At 41.2% G+C, this 20,275-nt stretch overlaps 1 protein-coding gene across 1 annotated transcript in view; it reads left to right on the top strand.

The window, feature by feature from the left end:
* Positions 1 to 18,458, top strand: part of grin3a (glutamate receptor, ionotropic, N-methyl-D-aspartate 3A) — a 72,146-nt gene extending 53,688 nt beyond the window's left edge. The window contains exons 8-10 of the mRNA XM_049559896.1: positions 4,115 to 4,276; positions 4,446 to 4,516; positions 16,523 to 18,458. Of these exons, the coding sequence (XP_049415853.1) occupies positions 4,115 to 4,276; positions 4,446 to 4,516; positions 16,523 to 17,105 (816 nt within the window). The 3' untranslated portion in view covers positions 17,106 to 18,458. The remainder of the gene's footprint in view (positions 1 to 4,114; positions 4,277 to 4,445; positions 4,517 to 16,522) is intronic.
* The last annotated feature ends 1,817 nt before the right edge of the window (positions 18,459 to 20,275 follow it).

The raw sequence follows: 20,275 nt of genomic DNA, 5'->3' as shown, positions 1-20,275 counted from the left end.
CCCCTGACTAAATCCAATTGAGCACCTATGGGATGTTATGTATCGTTGCATCCAACGCCACCAAGTACGACCACAGACTGTCCAGGAGATCACTGATGCCCTGATCCAGGTCTGGGAGGAGATCCTGGAAGGAGATTTTCAGTGTGATTTTGAATCCAGCCCGCAGTAGGTTGAATTATACAGCACACTTCAGCAAAGATTTTCAACTTGAATAATTCCTTCATCAAGATCTGATGTGTGATTCAAGTGTTCCCTTAATTTTTTGAGCAGTGTAATAATATTTATATTTATTGCATTTATTAAGAACAAAAACAAGAGCTAACGAGAAATCAACATACTTAACTAAGTAATGAAAAACAAAGGATTGCGGTATGTGCAAATTTACCAATTTCATCGTCTTCTGGGTTTTCTCGTTTCATTTTGTCTCACTCTAATGCTCTCCACACACACTCCTCTACACAATTTTCTCTTATGTTCAACACCGCTCTCTGGGTGGTGCCTTAGGTGGCCCCACGTGTCACCCAGAGGAGGATGTTTTGGCATGGTTACAATATGCTGTCAAATTGAACACTGGACAAAATCAGAAGGAAATTCATGAGATATAAGCAATGTGAATTACTGACAAGGCTGGCTCAGTTTAGTCTTGCTCAGCATTTTTTTTTCTTCCAATCTTTTATTCCGATGAATGACTGTTACACCACCCGCAGCAGCAGCAGCAGCAGCAGCGGGCCTGGGATCCTGAAAAGATGAAAAAAACCTGATGGATTGGCCTCAGCAATGGCAGCCAAACACCCTGGCACCCGTCCAGCTCTCTGTCACCCAAAAGAAGTTGATCCCATTCGAAGTAATAAAATCAATACCAATAAATGACATATTATTCAATTACCTAACATTAAGAGGGCCAAACTTAACATTACGGAGAAATAAATTGTGATCAAAGGGATGAAGATGATGAGCGCCATGTGCTTCATTGAAGTTATGCATAGATTTTTGCAGCAAATGTATGCAACTAATCAATGAGTGAGAGTGAACCAAAGACGGTGGAAAAAACAGCGGAGTTATGAAGATCAATGTGAATTGTTCTGTATGATTGCTTGAAGTGAAAAGAGACAGGAAGTGTGTGTCGCCAGAACTAGAATATAGAATATGTGCTTAAATGTGCTGATCCAAGGAATCCCAAAAACTGTGGGGAGCCTTGGAGTTGGTTAATACACAATAAGTTACACAGCTTTGTACACACTGGAGCTAAGTATTAGATTAGATTAATGTCATGTAACCTCAGTAAGCTCGTCTTACTGTTGTAGAGAAAATACCACTGTAACTGTATATTTCCCTAAGTTGAAAATGTCTTCCCCAGCAGTCAAATGTGACTCGTGTCTGTATTGCCCGACCTCCCAGAAATCATCGGCTCCCACTCTGCAAAATTTCATTACGGCCAGCTCGCCAGAGTCACAATACTGCAATGACAGATTTAATCCATCATGTATTTTTTTCCACTAGCGTGACTTTATAAGGCAATCATTGCAGCCGCTGCTGTATCACAAGCTGTTCCATACTCAGCAGTGAAGAGATTCATATGTCGATGTGCATCTGCGCTAACTGCAACAGGCGCTCAATTAAGAAAAGGGTGATATCACAAAAGGAGATGGCCGCGCTTGCAGGCTCATCTCGGAGAGGTTTTCTCCTAAGTGATACATTTAGAATAGAACAAGTGCCGATTAAGATGTGAGGGGGAAACAATCCTAATCTTAGTGAGACGTGTGGTATCCCAGAGAGAGACAATCTGAGGGGTTTTCTCAGGAGCAGGATTTCAGGAAAATCTGAAAATAGTAAAAATCTCACAGTGATTTAAAATGAAACTCGTGCTTTATTTTTTCCAGGAGGAGCAGCTGAGGGGAGGTGGTATCTTGATTCAGATGTCCAATGCTTTGAAAAAGAAACACTGATTTAAGTCCTGCACACAGGCATTGCAGGTTTCTCTTTACCGACTTTGTAATGCTGTTACTTATTCAGTTATCAGGCTTTTTTGTTTGTTTACCTCTGATAGGAGTGAAAACAGAGTTGAAAGCAAACCTGAGCAATAGTCTTCTCCCACTCATTTTTTTTATAGAAAGCTTTTACAACTGCAGCTGCAGTGATTGCGGCGTTATAAAGTCAAGCTACGGGAAGAAAAAAAAAATACATGATGCATTACATTTGTCAATGCAGCGTTTTGTCTATGCGAGCTGTTTTTAATGGAATTTTGAAAAGAATGGGAGCCGATGACTTCTGGGAGGTCGGCCAAACTCGCTGTAATAGAGACAGTGCACTGTAGAAACTTTTGACTACATCAACGGGTTCGCACATTTCATGGAAAATAGAGGCAAAGAAAAATACAATTACACCAGTGTTATCATTAAAGTATTAGCTGGAGAAACAATTTCGCATACACCACCCGAAAGCTGCTGCCACGCCTACTACTGAAAACATCTGCTTTTATAAGATAAGGATGCCCAAACACAAACAGTTTTATATTGTTCTCAGTTAATAATTTTTTATGACATTAAACACAAAACACAAGTTATAAACGACAGTGGATTGCATAAAGCAATATAACATAAGAAAAACTAGAGTTACCACCTTGCCTCCGTGAATACATCTAGTTGCAACATGGATGCTTCACACACATCTTCCCTCTGGCAGCACAGAAGATCTATACAATCATAGTTTCAAGGTGGACACATAAGATCAGTGTCACCAATTCTATATCTAACCAAGTATTTCCCCTTCTGTTCTTGAGTTATGACGCTGAGTAATGGTCAGAAAAGTGTTTCGCAGAACATTATGATGTCACAGTGATGTTGACCTTTGACCTTTTGGATATAAAATATCATCACTTCATCATTTTTATCCTGCTAGACATTTGTGTGAAATTTTGTCATAATTAACTAAGTAATTCCTGAGTCATGGCCAAAAACGTGTTTTGTGAGATCTCAGTGACCTTGACCTTTGACCACTAAAATATAATCAGCTTATTCTCGAGTCCAAGTGGACGTGTGTGCCAAGTTTAGAGAAATTCTCCTGGGGTGTTCTACAGAGATTGTGTACACAAGAATGAGGTGGATGCAAGGTCACAGTAACACGGTAATATTGTGTTTATGAGAATAAACACCAAATTCTTATTAGTTCATCATTTACCCAAAGTGAATGTTTGTGCCAAATTTGGAGAAAATCCCTCAGTGCATTCTTGAGATATTGCAATTGTGAGACAAATGCGGTCACAGTGACCTTGACCTTTGACCACAAATTCTGATTACTTCATCCTTGACCCAAAGTGGATATTTGTGCAAAAATTGAAGATAATTCCCCAAGGCATTCTTGAGATGTCACATTCACAAGGATGAGCCAAACAAGGTCACAGTGACCTTGACCTTTGCCCTTTGACCACCAAAAACTAATCACTTCATTCTTGAGTCTAGGTGGATATTTGTGTCAAATGTGAAGGAATCCCCTGAAGGCAATCCTGAGATATTGCGTTCACGAGAATGGGACTGACGGATGGACAACCCGAAAATATAACGCCTTTGGCCACGGCCATGAAAGGCCCAGTGTGTAGCATCCAAGAGGATATGATAGCAGAAAGGGAATATTATATAATCACTATGTTTTTTTCAGTGTAGAATCACCTGAAACTTAGAATCGGCGTGTTTTCTTTACACGAGGATTCTTTATATCTACATAGTGAATGGATCCTCTTTCATGGAGATCGCCACGTTTCATCGCTATGTTTCTACAGTAGCCCAGAATGGACAAACCAAACACTGGCTCTTAAAAGGGCCCTTTGAAATCTTATGTTACCTGAAGGCCACATGCAGGCTGAGCGGAGGTGTATTCAATTGATTGCAATCTGCAACCTCACCTTTAGATGATTAAAAACAACATTGGAAGTAATTGTTAGTTGCAGCCATATTTATCAAACATAAATGTCTAAGTTGTAAAGATTCTGACGGACTTATCATTGTACTTCCCAGAGAGAATTTTTCAGACTTCTCCATCAGAAGCAACAGATACGCATCCCTGACCTCTTCCTCTCTGTGTCTCCTTCTTTCTCCTTCCACTTTCTTCCCTTCTCCAGACGCTGCAGATGGGTATAAAACATTTCTCCGGTCTGTTTGTGATGCTCTGCGTGGGCGTGGCCTTATCTCTACTGACCACGATAGCGGAACACATTGTGTACAAGCTGGTGATCCCCAGGGTCAAGGAGCCACGCTTCAAATACTGGCTGCACACAAGCCAGGTACTGAACTCACACACATACACACACATGTCCAACACAGTGAAGCAACCTTTCAGTCATGAGGTGAAGAACCACAGTACACCAGAAGAGGTGAACTGTGGTTCAGATTAATTACTTACTACTTATTTACAGTAAACATGTGACAGCTAATGTGTTGCCTGTTTTCCAGAGATTACACCGGGCCCTCAACTCAGTCTTCACTGATGACAAACTGCCGACTGTTACCAAGCCTGAGAAGAGGTACTGTCCCCGTCATTAAAGGCCTGACTCAACACAGTTTCAGTTCAGTTCAGTAAATTCCAGCACACTGCTTTGATATGTTCCTAATTAATATTTCTTTAATTAATTTTATTTTAAATAAATCCCTTCCCTAACAGATTGAACTCAATATGAACTGAGCCCAGTGGTGTTTTAATTATTTATGACCCATTTAGTACATTTTGTTTGGACTTGAGACTTAAGTTCATTAAAACTCTTTTCACACAAGGACACATCAGAGGCAGGCTGGCTGCTGACTTAAGGCAGCCCCAAAATGTAAGTAATGCTGATGAACAAAAGCTGGTTTTGACTGAATTTTCAGACAGTCAACTAAAGAAAAAACACTAATTAATCAGTGTTTCCATGTTGATATTAGGAGGTTCATCAAGATAAACAGTTGGTGGCGCTAATTCTCAAGTCAGATGCCATTAATCCACTGCAGAGTAAAATTGTGCTACAACTGATAGTAGTCTCAAATTCAATTTTCAACAGCATTACAAACTCACTGAAAGAAAAACTGCAATACCAAATCTATTCCCACTGCACTTTTTGCTTTTATCAATACACAAACTTATACATTTTGCGCATGAGTAAACTTTTTTTGCAATATTTCAAGTTTTTTCTCCTTGGGTTTTTTTCAAATCCAAATGAAAACAGGCTTATTTTTACATGTTGAGTAAACCTGATTAGGTCAGTCGATTCAGATTCAGCCATTTAATACCATTATTCAACTTTTTTTTTCCTCCACATTAAGTTTAAAAGTTGGAACAGGGTATTCTTTGGGTGCTCTCACACTTACCCTGTTTGGTTCGTGTCAATCGAACTCGAGTTTGTTTGCCCCCCTAAGTGCAGTTTGTTTGGGCAGGTGTGAACACAGCTATCGCACTTGGGTGCGCACCACAACAACCAGACCCAGACCTTCTTGAGGAGGTGGTCTCAGTCCGGTTACAAACGAACTCTGGTGCGGTTCGTTTGTGGTGAGAACATGTTTCAACCTCGATCCGAACCAACTGCAGTCACATGACACATTGTTTGGGTTAAACATGAGCATGTTACAGTCCTGGAGGATTATTAATGTGCACCTCCTCCTGTACTGCCTTAATATGCACATTCAGCACATCCAATGCATCAAAACATTGTTTTCTAGTTGGAGCCGCGCCTCGTTTTCAAACTGTATGCTTTGACTAAAATGAACAATGACAGCAATATAGTCCACGATGAGCAGTGCTAAAATCAACCTGCGTAGTTGTCCCTCCATTGTGACATTAGAAAGTGTCACATTTATCTTGCAAGTGTACTCTTCTTCAGCGTTTGGTTTACTTCCTGGATTTTTGTCACATGGAAATTCTGACCAATCTAGAGCAGCTTTCTCGCACAAGGCATTTGATCTGGTCCGCTTGTAAATACTGCCGTGAGAACACGAACCAACTCTAGGCAATTGTGCAACTTTGGAGCAAAATTAGTCCCCGACCAAAGCAAGACAACTCTAGGTCTGAAAGCACCCTTACTCCTTACAAAGTGGTAACAAACTCGTGCACCGTGTGCAAAATGCAATTTATTTTCCCACCACTTCAAATTTTGAAACACCATAAATAAAAACTTTATTACAAACAGCAAACAGACAAAGAAGTTATTCAGATTTAAGAAAGATACCATGCTGATTCTGGAGTGTCACCCACTTGCTGTAACCTTCGCTCACACCAAAAAAGCATCTCAGGAAGCCAGTTTTCCAAACTTTAACAGCCCATTGGCCAAATTATCAGGCTGTGAATAAGTGACATCAATTAACATCCGAGTGGCAGTTGAGGGACCCATTTTTAATCAGAAATGAAATAGAATGGTCAGTCTGTTAGAAGCTAATTATCAGTAAGGGAAATTGAGGAATTAATCTCAGGCTGACGTCACCGACTATTGTTTGGCTCATTGGGTGAGAGAGGGAGATTTAGTGAATCATGAAAGCTTCTTTTTGGTCAGTTTCAAAATCTTTTCAAATGTTGCCTGGGCGTACTTTGTCAGGGTTTATGTAACTAATCTGGACAGTCATTTTGACACCACAACAGCGTGTGTGTCACAGCGGAGCCTCCTTTTCTTCATGTTTGGCCACTGCTCACATCGCCGTGTCACTCTGGAACTTCCACCTTGCTATCAGATAAGCATATCTGACGTAGGGCAAGCAAAGTGGGACATTTATTACTCCTTTTAAGGCCTCCGAGGGGGGATCAAAAACAACCCTCAAGCTTTTGCTCGGAGCTCCATTTCATCTTTCTTCTGTTTGATGCTGCTGTACTCCGTTTCACACCTATTCCTACTTAACACCACGCACGGAGGGGACACTCAGGTGGAGCACTCAAAGTGGGGATTAAATACACGTAATAATTATGGAGCCAAGGCCATGTGAGGGATGCCTGTGGTAATGAGGATAGATTACCTACTGCTGCATAATTAGGCTCATTCAATCAAGCTCTTCTGCATCGAGCCTGCACGCTGTCTAAGAGTCAGAAATTATTACCGTCATATTGTCAGCGTCCCGCAGAAACCGTGCGCGTCAGAAATGTCTGTTTTGCAAGCAGTGCACTGAAAAAGGATCATCTTTTTCCATTTATGTGTATGAGGTTTATGCTGGAGAGGTTCCAGCTTCAAGAAAATACACCTCTGCTGCCCACACTATAGTTCATCTTACAAAGTGCTATACATACACCTGTGTTTCATCAGCATAATAAAAAGCAGGCATTATGATACTGAATGGAGCATATGGGTAAAAATCAAAGTGGCTTAAAACGACTACTTATGATGGAAGCATAACATATTTCATTCCCTAACTGCGCTAACAAGGACGTGGAAAAGCCCAAAGGCATCAGAGGAGTGTCGGTCTGAGAGAATTAGGAGCTGTGTCTGTAAAACCATGAAACACTCTCCGATGTCCAATTAAGATCTTGTGATTTAGTATCAAACGCAGTGTTGAGATCATGTAGCTCCAGAAAAGACCTTTAACCGACACTAAAACAAGATCATTTGTCACTTTTAGTAGATCAGCTACAACTCAGCTGCTATGTTCTCTGTAATGGAGGAATTATATAGGATAGGTCCTCTGCTCCCACTGTCTATACTGATTATTCAAGTTGCCTTTTTTGCATTATATTTTAAGGCAATTTTAACATTTAACTTTTTCTTGTTTTTATTTTCCTGATTGGCCTATGGATTTATAATATCTGAGGGCATATGACCACATAGTGCTTTTTCTTTGGCAGAAAAGCAGTGGCAGGGCGAGCCCTTCATCCCAGCAATTCATACAAAAGAAGAAAGAAAAAAAAACACTCCCAGCACTCTTTTAATGACACACTACATACAGGTTTTGTTTCTATGAAAAACAATGCTTTGACAATTAGCTATGTAGCTAATGTGACATTAACAGAGGCTTCACTATACAGTTAACAACAAGCTTGCAATGCGTACAGTGATAAAAGCACCAGCAATGCTCACCAGCAGCATTCAGTGTCCGGCCAACCTGCTCCCACAGATGGGTTTTTCTGTCATTGTTATCGTAGTTTCTGACTGAGGCAGGATTTATACTTGTGTGTCGGGTCTATGCAGAGCAGACACCGTAGCCTACTCACATGGCCTATGCTGTGAGCATTTATACTTGTGCGGCGGTGTGTCTGTGTCACTCTGCAGTTACACTTCAAAAAAAATTGTCGGCGGTGGAGTTTCTGTTAAGTGCTGTTAAGTTTAATTGATTCAAAACACACATTAAACATGGCTTAATAGAGACAATTTCAAACACAAGTACACAAATCAACTTTACTATAACTCGCAGCATTCACAGACAAACATTTGTCTTTATCTGGACACGTTTTCCCCACAAATACAACATGCTAATGTTTTTAGCACAAGTCTATGGCATTTTACATTGTATAAATTAGCCTAGTGGCTAGCGGACTTTTCCTCTGCTCATATGAAGCCAGGATAAATCGCACACAAGACTTAGAATACTATTTCGAGAGGGCTTTATTGTCTTCACAATTTATTGTTTCCTATCTGTGAAATTAAAGTAAATAAAAGCTTCGTTTCTACAGAGGGAAATGGTTTCAGCTCACAAAAATAGACAGGTCTGCATAGCTGACGTTGTAGAGTGTAGAGTATAAATCCCGCTTGACACATCACACAGCTTGGGATCGACACCAAAGGAGCAGCAGTGAGGACACCAGCACTACGTTTAAAGATGGTCAACTTGTAGCGCTCAGAGCGACTGCACAAAAAAGCTGAAGTACTCTGAAAAAAGGCGCCGCATCAATAGTTAAAAACATTCCAGCTGTGTGTCATTTATCAGATTATATCCATGTATAAAATCATGCAATGTCTGCGTCGTCTTGGAAACAGTTTGTTGTGCATTTGATTCCTCTCTTCCGTGGACCCATGCATTTTTCATCAAAAGTTCCATTTTTGGGCAACAGGAGCATCTCTGCAGTGTCGAAATAATTGGCCATTGGGATTGTGCTTCCCTGTTTCGCTCCTGCTGTTTAATTCTTGCATAGCACACCATCACAACAATTTGAAAGAAATTACCATCACCATCTATCTACTGGATAACACAAGTACACCAAATTTGACATTAACACTTTCACCGCCCACAGGGTGACAAAGGAGGTCACTTAAAGCTGCGCAGACCTGCTGGTAGGGATTCAATATCTTGCTCAAGGACACTTTAGCAGGGTGCATATCCTTTCTGGTGCACCTGTGTGCTGCTTGTTGGAGGACAGGGTCTGTATTCACTGTGCTACAAGCTGACAGACATCTGTACTAACAGATGGGTTGGAAAATACAGATCAATGGTAAAAATCCATTCTGTTCATGCTGAGGACGTAACGTAGACAACTGCTGTATAGGGAAGCATGTCCTGAGACAGAGAGGTATCCGGACGATGTGAGCAGCTTTTGGATTCTGCATTTGTGTGTGTCTAACAACTCTGTATCTACAGTAGGTTGCAAAATTGTAAATTTGTAAAACCACTGCTTATTTATGAAATCAGCATTTATGAAAATGTAAATGAAGGACTGGACAGATCTTAATGAGAGGAATCTGGTGATGCTGCAAATTGGACGTAGGAGGAACCAAATATCTCCGAAAATTATGTGGAGGACTCTGAGAACTGTAAATGGTGTGGAGGAGGAGGAGGGATCTGGCCTCTCTGAGGAATACAAACAGGGTTATCCTCAGCAGTTGTGAAAACTAATTTTTCTCTCCATAAATGATGAGGGGAAAAACAGGCTGACTTGCAGTTGTGCACATAAACTCTTCATGTACAGATTGTAAAACAAAGAGCTGCATTTGCTTCCGATTTGGACACTGAGACGCCCTCTGATGTCACTGAGTGAGCGCAATAACAAGCTTTACATTTAAAACCTCGTGTGTGTACTTTCCTCTTGAAAAATAATGACAGTGTGAAGGACACCCTAACACTGCAGGAAGAAATAATGATTTGTATTTCAGCATGCTTTCCAACTGCTAAACACACTTTGCCGACACTGCATGGTGCACAGTTCCCTTTCTGACCCTGATATCATTATTTCTTGCGGGAAAAGTTAGAGTTTATATTTTCCAGTGAAATGATGTGAGCTCCATCTCAATCATCCTGTCCATCCGCCCGTTCCATCATGAAAGTTGAAAGCACTCCTCTTTGACACATGGACTCCTAAATGTTAAGGAAATTAACTTAGAGGAAAAACAACAAAGGAACAGGGCTTTTATGTTGTGTGAAAAGATCAGAGGCTGTATTAATAAGACGGCTTATCGTTATTTCCATTGCACTTTTCCAAGCTGCCACAGAGTGCTTTCAAAATGAATAAATAAGAAACAACATCAATAAAGCAAAAACAATGCACACAAAGCAAAAAAAAAGGTCAAGAGGAGTTATTTATGGATAAAAACATGAAAGCAGGTCTGTAAAGGTTAGTTTTAGGGGGTGATTTAAAAGCCTGCTTTTCCACATTCATTGAGTACTAATGGCACAAAAGCTCAGCCAGCAATTGTTTTTAATATAGATGGTCAAACCAATCACCAGAAATATGTTGGCATTGTACATTCCTGCAAACCGCGGATACATCACATTTGTGTGTTATTAAGTAGCAGTTACATTAAAACCTCTGTTTCTTTACATTTTAACTACAATGTGGTTAATGTCTGGTTATATTCAGGTACAAAAACTACTTGGTTATGGTTAGAAGAAGATCATGTTTGGGCTTAAACTAAACAGTTTTTGTGGTGCTACCCTGGTGGAAACACAGCGGCAGATCGCTAAAACAACAACCATGTTTGGTGGCCAAAAAGCCCAAGGTATACTCATACATTGGTTTGTGTGATATCTTACAATTATACAAATACAACAGTTTGTGCATATTTGAGAAATTTGTGGCCCACGAATGGCGTTACATACATAACATAAAGTTACGAAGGTTTAGGAAAAGAAACACGGTTGGGCGCTCTCATGTTTCGGCAAGTGAAGTAAAGTAGGTTCGGTTTAGTTAAAGAGACATGATGACAGCGTACCTTAAGGCCCATTTATGCTCAACGTTAACTCCGGATCCGGATACGGATGGAGCCTTCTGTCTGTGCTCCGCGTTCATTTCATCCGTATTTCTGCACGTTTCCATAAAGCTTACGGATACGGGCTAAACGGAGCAGTACCACCGGAAACCATGGGGGCAGTGTTGCTGTCACTACCCGATATGTAGCTCTAGTGAGACACGAAGAAGAAAGTACTAGTACAAGAGAAAAGAATTCTCCGTCCTCCAGTCGCGATGTATATAACAGCCTCACCGACCGCCGCCTCCTACAACGCTGCCTCTGTTTTGTCTTTTATGCAAGAGGTACATTATCAATATCTCCTCCACAGTTGCCATGTTTGTTTTTGAGTTTGTTGTTGGCATAAACTTTTGACTCTGGGCTGTCCCCTAGTGGATATATTGGTTAACATCCACGCCAATGTAAAGGGCGTATGGAAGTATGTGGGCAGTGACGGTAACATCGTTTGAAATGGACGTATACATTTTCGTACATAAAGGGAGCATAAATGGGCCTTTAGAATCACTCTAAGTTCACTTGGGTTGGTTCATGCAGTTCCAAACACCAGCATCTTGGCCAACACATTCTCACTCAGACCTTGTCACAGGTGTCTTGCTTCGGTGTCACAGCCTCTACCATTCCCTCAGCCTGCCGTTGACAAAGTCAGGTCATATATCACGTCACATTTAAAACGTTGATGTGATAGGTATGTACCGAAATTGTGGTTTGCAGAAACGTACAATGCCAACACATTCTCACTCCGACCTCGTCACATATTGATGTTTGGTTGGACTTTCCATGTCCAGATACAACATGCAAGGTACCCTGGGTGTGTTGGTTGTTGACGTTCTGGGACACTGTGTTCTGCCTGTTACATGCATTGTCTTCTTTCAAAATACACTTCCGTTTTCACAGGAAAGTTACTGTTTCCATACGTTCTCTTTCAAAATAAACGTACTACAAGTAACGCATGTGGTTGGGTTTAGGCAACAAAAACACATGGTTAGATTCAGGAAAAAAGAACAGGGTTTGGCTTGGGTTAGGGTTACAGGATGCAAACACCACTCTCCTCATGAAAGTCAGTTTGTTGGACCCATCCACCACCCCTACCGCCTACCCTACTTGGACTTTCGCTGCCTTAACTTTTGTTCTTGTCTCGCCGACTGGCCGTGTATCATGCTAACATTAAAGGACAGCTTTTTTCATCACTATCTGACGCCGCAAGTCACTGCCGAAGCGCCGGACTTCACGACTTCAGAGTGAGACCGAGATGTCTTGGCAGAAAGTCCTGTGTTTTGTGACCAATCCACCACCCCAACCTGCTTTCGTATGCAAACTACTTCCTTCTTTACTCTTGTCTGCGCATTTTTCACGTGATCGCAGCCTTCTCGATTACCTGGGTTAAACACAAATCACTGGCTCATGATCATGTAGGTTATAGACAAAATGTGGTGCATTACTTTTCACTGATATACATACAAATGGTGAATGAGAATACCCTGAAAAGCTGTTGGAAATACAGCAAATGCACCCTCAAGATCATCTGGCAGCTGTGATATAGTGTAATTAGTTAGAGAACATCTGCTACAAAGTGTATACATTAACACCAATACATAATGCCTATACAGATACTGAAATGGGAAGATTATCTTCAGACTGAAGGCTCAAGAGATCTGATCATGTTCACCACATTGCAAAATAGTCTCTCTTTCAGTGCAGCCATGATGTAAGCACAGGTGCTTTCTTGTCAAAAGGTGCATATATCATTTTAAGACAAGATTCTTTTTAAGTTTGTATTCTGACGTCTCATCCTTCAGCTTAAGGTTTCTTTTGATGTCAGGAGTATCTCATTAGATTCTTCTTGTCACTTTTTTTTTCATCACTGGTGAAAACACCTTTGATTCGGAGAGTTCTTCAGTTAGGCTTCAATTCACACGAGCGGGGAATCTCTCTTCTCGACTCCTTAAATGAAACTGTGGTTATTTCTCAGCTAGCAGATCTGGTCCAAAAGATGTGAACAGTTTCTTTTTAAGGGGGGAAACCAAATTTAGTTCTTTTCTAATACTCAGGCAAGTCAGACCTATCCTATAAATGACTGCAGGAAACTTTAGAGTTGACAGGGAGTACAGTATATATAATGTTGTATTGGTGCTTTATATACCTACTAGGTTGTGTTCTCATTTTCCATGCTAGAGACCACAGAGTGATCTCAGGGGCTTTAAATAATACTTTAAGTTTATGTTCATAAAAAGTTTTTTAAAGTTGACTTTTTTATATTGTACCATAGCTCTCCCATTAAAATTCAATACTAATCTGTTTACTTCTCTACCATTCTTATGAACATAATTTATCTTAAAATGCAACTGTACTTGTTTTATTTGTTTGAGTAAGAACTTTTAACTCACTGTTGCCTCACCAGAACACCTTGTAATACTATTTTAACTGAATAAAAAAGAAACAGAAATACCATAAAGTTGATTACATATTAACCCGATGACAAATATTTCCATTATAACCACATATTTGGAATAAATTATCTGGACAGAAGCTAGGTCTGCATATATTTCCGTAGCTTAGTGATGCATAAAAGCAAGGACACTCGCTGGTATTTTCTCTAAACCCAACATGACATCAGCCTTGTGTAATACCCAATCACGTATTGCAGATGCCACTTTCTGTCTGCTTTCTTCCGACCAAATGCTTATGCTGTTTAAAAAAAAGAAAGGCAGGGGAGGGTATGGGCAAAGGTCCAAGGTGACTTGATGTTGCAGGAGTTTTTCATGGTCAGTGCAATCAAAGGAATTGATATGTCACCAGGAACAACCCTGTCTGGCTCAGTTTGTGTAGCTTTAAAGCTCAGATGAAACAGCTTTGAGATATTTTTTCCTCTACATATATATATATATATATTTTCTTTGCACATGAAACCTAATTTTGCAGGATGAATGTGCTGAAAAGGAGACAGGACAAATGCTGTAAAATGAACACTGATTGAGGACTGCTCAGGTCCTTCATCACTCCCTGAAGCAGCCTGAGGAGAAAGGATTTGTCAGGCGACATACTGCATGTTTAAGCCTGCATAGAACATGACATTAGTGATGTTGTGCCGAACTGACACCTCGCACCTCCCACCCACGGCACTGCTGCTGGTGCTCATTAGCTTCAAGACGAAGGTAGACTTCCTGGTTGGATGGGAGGCGTTGGTGGGGTCAATGCTGGTGCCGTAAGAAATTAATTGGACTTGAATTTGAATTCTAACAGTGAGCCTTGACAGTAAGTGGATTCTTTTTTCTCCTTTAGTACCTGCAGTATGCGGGGGGCTATTTATTGCTATTTATCAATGCTTATTTGCATTATATATGATATGATTATGTCTGAATCCAGGAATTGGCTGCTCCACCTGCAGCATCACAGTCCTGCACCATGTTTATTGGATGTATATTTCCTGCTCAAATATAATGACCATGTTCTGACCAAATGGTTTACGAATGTGACCATTATGCCAGCAAGTCAGACCAAGAGGGAAGAATGTCACACAGTAAAGATGACATGACTAATATACACAGAAATGCATCCAATCCACCAAACTGATAGAGCACACTCATACACAAACCAGTCAAACCAAGCCCCGCCACAACCCAAACACCTTTGAAAGAGCCTTATATGATCTTGGTATACATTTAAATAAATGTCATCATGGAAGCCAAGACAATCAAATGAAGGGTCTTGGCCCAACATGACAGGAGTGACCTTGTTTATTACATAATATAACACAAAATCTACATCATAGACACCCCCAAGAGGAGAATCAATCATTAAACCTAGTCTGTCTATTTCAATGATCAAAACAAAACTAAGAGTCAACAGCAATGCTAATAGCTCTGTACTTTGACACAGCAATGATTGGAGTTGAATGTGCAAGTCAGCATGCTAACATGCTTATAACTGGTAGCAAAATTAATACAAAAAATAATGGGCATAGCCATCGTGATATTACACATCGGCTTGTAGACTCTTGTTTTGGAGCATTGAGTTCAGCATTTTGGCCGATGCCATCTTGGATCTTTGGAGCCAGAAGTGACCACATTTGGACAAGAGGCTGAAGCTGTGTAGAAGCAAAGAGTAAATCTGACTGTCATTTAAAGCAGCCATGCTCTTAATCATGCATAACTTTAAACCTTAATCAAATGTAAATGAGTGAGTTATATAAACGGTCACATTAGCTATAGAGACCAAAATTGTTTTGTTTTGTTTTTTTTAACCAGGCTGGAAACATGATTACTTACTTACTTGCTGTAAAGCTGGGCATTTTAACATTGGGGTCTATGGGGATTGACCCGCTTTTGATGCCAGCCTCAAGTAGCCATTTGAGGAACTGCAGTTTTTGGCACTTACACGTTGGCTTTATTTTTCAGCCGTAAAGGTTGATGCTTGAAATTCATCCCTGTATAATTGTCATGAATGGGAAAATTAGCTATATAGACAAGGAATTATTTTAACCAGGCTGTAAACATTCAGCTGTAAAGCATTTTAACATGGGGGTCCATGGGGATTGACCTGCTTTTGGAGCCAGCCTCAAGTGGCCATTCAAAGAATTGCAGTTCTTGGCACTTCGAGTTGGCTTCGTTTTTCAGCCCTGGAAGTTGCTGCTTGGATAGCAATGACAATTTGCTAATTAGCAGTAAATACAACTGCGGCTGACTGGAATGTCTTCTGTTTAGCAGGTATTTGGTCAAACCAAAGCAATGGACAAATCACACTATGACCTGATGAGAAGGAGAGTTAAGGTTGAGGTCACCCTAAAAAGAACATGAAGGTGTTACCCATAATGCAGTGCAATCCATCCAATATTTGTCCAAGATATTTCACAACAAATTCCACCTTGTGTTACTTGTATTTCAGTCTGGACCAAAGGCATAGACTGACAGACAAACCAATATTTCCACCCCTAGAGCCAACTTGCCATGTAGCTGAAAAAATAAAAACATATCACATAATAACTAGCAGAACAATACACCCAGGGACATGCATGAAAAAAGGATTTTTCTTTTGATGGGTCATTGAGGGAGAGCACTTGTACTGTAAAGTGTTCTCTTGGAAAGCATTCATACTGGTTGTTGTTTTCCTCCAAGAATCTCGACGTGAGCCTCTTAACAATAATGTCTGGAACGTTTCCATACAGCAGTAAAGAAAAATGGTCTTCACTTTACATTCTTGTTCAAGGTCTGGTCTCCCTGAATTGCAACATGCACAGAGTGTAAGCACAGGGTTAACATTACCTGTGTACCTTGAGATATACCATCTGAGCCACTGGTTTTATGTAGGATTCAGTCTGGAAACAGTCGGATGATACAGTCTCCCACACTGGCATTCTCTGTAAGAAAGAAAATTGGCCCCTAACATTTTTCTATGTATCTTGCTTTTCTCCAGGTGCAATGAGGGAAACAACCAGTCAACATCTTGGAATCCTGCAGAGTCCTCCCACTGCAACAGACGAAGGGTCCTTCCACAGGAGATGCAGAATGACCTGGAACGCCCATCCTCCCAGGATCTTCCTCCACCACCACCCCCATCTCCCCTGCCCCATCCCCATTCTCTTCCCCTACTGGAGAAACACCTACCCATAGTAACCAACTCTAATGGTCGCTCTGACCTGTCAGGGCGGGGGTTGGGCCAAGGACTGGGGCCAGGACAGGGGGGCTCGGTGCAGGGCATAACACCAGGATCATGTCGGGGATTGGGTGTGGGCGACTGCGGCCCCGGGCTGGGCGTGGGCCGGAACCCGCTGGTTCAGGAACTGTCAGAACTGGAGGGTCAAATCCTCGTAATCAAGCAGCAGTTACAGTCAGCCATGAGGAGGAAGCGAGAGCTAGAACAGTACCAATCAGAAAACCAGCAAGCAAACCAGACTGCACCCAGTCAGCCCACTACGCACCAGTCTAACCAGTTTGCTCAGTATACCCAGTCCCACCAGCAGACTAACCAACACACAAACAAGCTCCCGGAGTTCTGAAGCTTTTTTTCCTTTGTTCTTCCCGGAGAAACCTGGTTAGACATGGGGCGAGTTTCCAAAACTTCTGGAAAAGGATCCTTGTCTGAATTTTGGAGTTGGAACCTTCACAGAATTCTGGGAGCTCAATCCTCCGTTCAGGCTCAGGAGGTCCCCCGAACGCCGGACTGAAACATTCTCCAGGGATCAGATCCTGCTGTGTAACTCTAGCAGAACATTTCCTGACCTCTGGAACATGTGATTCGCTCAGACAAGAGGCACTGGACAAAGGTGAACCAGAGACCCTGAACCAAATCTGTTCTCACTAGCTTGTTGCTGTCACTGAAGAGCTGTGCAAACCTTCCTCTTCTTTACCTCCCTTTCCCCCCATTTTCTTCACTCACTGATCCCTTCATTTTTTTTCTTCTATTTCCATTCCTACTCCTCTCTGCTCCATCCTCTTGTCCGTCTCATCTCTTCCCTCCAAGCCTTGTCTCTTCAAGGGTACAGATTTGCTTGCCGTGATGATAAGCTTGATCATAGATATGAGGACTGGTATTTAAGCTTAATGGGCTAATTCACCTGAGTCTTATGTTGAGACTCACTGAGAGTGTACATGACCTGGAGTTGAACCCACCCAGTTAAGTCTTTATGGCTTCATGCTGAAACCTTGTATCTTTAAAGGGGAAAGAAAAGAAATGCAGCTGCTGATGATTGGTTGATTTCACCATCGATGACCTAATGTTTCTGGACTTTGCTTGTGGATTAGGTCATGTTTTTCTCATGCCCATTTTCGAGGGTCGATGGGACCATTGTTACGAGTAAAGAAAAAAGATATAAAGCTTCAGCAAGACACCTCTATATTCATTAAGAACATCTGGTTGGCATCTTGTGGTGAATCATAGGACAAAATCTTACTTTAGGGATCACTGTATAATGTTGTCCTGCACTTCACCGATGCACTTCTAGTTTCTTAAAGAAAGCTGCACCTACAAGTCATAGTTTAACTTGTCAGAGTTTGACTTATGGTCTGGATGTTTTTCGTCTTTATAATGGCTTCGGGGTTATAAACACAGGATGTGAGGAAGTAATACATTAAATGGTATTAAGTCCAAGAGTCTTCAGCCTTTTCAGTCAGGGACCCAAAAACAGGACCTTTCTACCCAGCCTCTTGAGATCATACCGGTGCTTTTGCAATCTCTGGACACAACCAACACAGAACTACCACTCAGTTTTTTTTAGGTACAAACCCATTGTTGGATAGTAAATGTAAACATGAACATAGACCACTATAGTCGAACTCTGACATCTTATTTGGATCTGATGATCATTCACGACTGAACACACTGAAACAGTCCCTCTGTGATGAGACCTGTTTTCTTGCATCTTTTCTGTTTTGCGTTTGGATGTGTTCTGTTATTAAAAACTTACCTCTCTTCTTTGCACTTAATTTAATTGAAACATTTTTTCTGACTACCCTACATGTCAATATACAGTCCAGTACATATTAAAAAAAACAGAATGTAGGACACTGAGAGTCTTTCATCCTCGTGTATAGTTACATCTGAGTTCAGTTTTTAATTATCACGCCTCCATAACCTTGAAAAGTGTTAGACATGAAGCGACTCCTCTCAGTTTTCTAAAAGCATCAAATCAAGACCAGACTCTTGATGATTTCAAAAGACTATTATATCTTTTATTTTTTCCCAAGGACTTCAGGGATGTGCTTTCACTGATAGGAAGTTTCCAGGTCCTGATGTGTCAATGAAACCGCAGGTACAGAACAACGGCTGGCGTACAGGACACATCAATCAAACTGTGCATTGAGGATTTATTTGCTGGAATATTGATATTTTTTTGTGTCGAGTTGGCCGTTGAGATTCACCTGCAGTTACTCATTTCCACCCATCTTAATGGATTCCATTATGGTTTAAAAAACACCCTGCAGCTATATACATAACCAACCCACACAGAGCTTTGCTTCCCGCCTTGAAACGATATTTGGTTGTTGCACTATTCTTCACTCATATTGCTAGGGGACAGCAATTTGGGCAGGAAGGCGTACTCAGAACAGCCAAGGATGACATTTTATAAACACACGGCATGGTCAAATACCGCCACACACACACACACACACACATACACACACACACACACAAACAGTCCCTATCTATTTAGCCAGTGTGTCTGCAGGGTAAGCGCAGGCTGTCACAGCTGAAATGAATACCTGACAGAGCAAAAGAGCAAGTGCACTGGCTGAGCCGTCAGCTTCCTTTGTGTCTCTGTGTGTGTGTGCCTTGCTTAGCGGTGACATAAACATCACTGACTTCGCTGCGGTTGTAACAGGATGAATCAACAGAAAAACTAAATAAGATCCTGGTTTTAGCATATCTATGCTCATTCCAATCACTTGTCTGGGAAGCATGTGTAGCTGTGCAGGAGTGTGATGTGCAGAGGAAAAGCCTGCCTCACAGGTTGTTATAACATGAGGGGGGAAAGGGTCATATTGATATTGATTTTTTGGGGTCTGTCTAATCAAAGGTTGCTGAAACTAAATCACATTTTTCTCCTTACTTGTTCTCAAAGACAACAGTTTGGGGCAACAGGATTCTTCTAATAAATTGCACGCATTAGCATTTGTTAGTTCACAAAAGAAATGTCAGGTTTCGTCCAAGAACAACCCTGAAGGTGTACTAGTCCTCTCAGAAACTTTCTATTATCATAAATTCATTGCATGCTTGAGTACATATTGGAAGAACATTTAGAGCAAGATTTCTTTCCCCTTAACTGAGCCTCCTAGGGTGCACCTCCCACCAGACTGTGTATTGCACACTGTATCCTCTACATTGTTGTTGCTCAAACTGCAGCCAGTGTTGGCGCTCAGAAACATGACATGGAAGGAATTTGCAGTCCATTTCAATACTTACACTTTCATTAGTGTACTGCTAATACACAAGGAGATTGCATTTCACTGTGCCCACCTAACAAGCGTCTATCAGATTAGAAATGACAGCTCGTAGAAGCTACCGGTTGCATTAAAGTAGTTAGCTTAAGTTAGCAATTTCGGTGGACAACTTGCAACTGCACTTTTCCCTTTCAGTCATATGTTGGTTCCCTAAATTGGCACTCAGTCATCAAAACTGAGCACCCCTGCTCTACGTGTACCACCAAATGTTTAGAGGTCAGGTCACATC

Source organism: Epinephelus fuscoguttatus, linkage group LG18, assembly GCF_011397635.1.
Source record: "Epinephelus fuscoguttatus linkage group LG18, E.fuscoguttatus.final_Chr_v1".
NCBI lineage: Eukaryota > Metazoa > Chordata > Actinopteri > Perciformes > Serranidae > Epinephelus > Epinephelus fuscoguttatus.
This window is presented reverse-complemented; position numbering and strand designations above follow the sequence as displayed.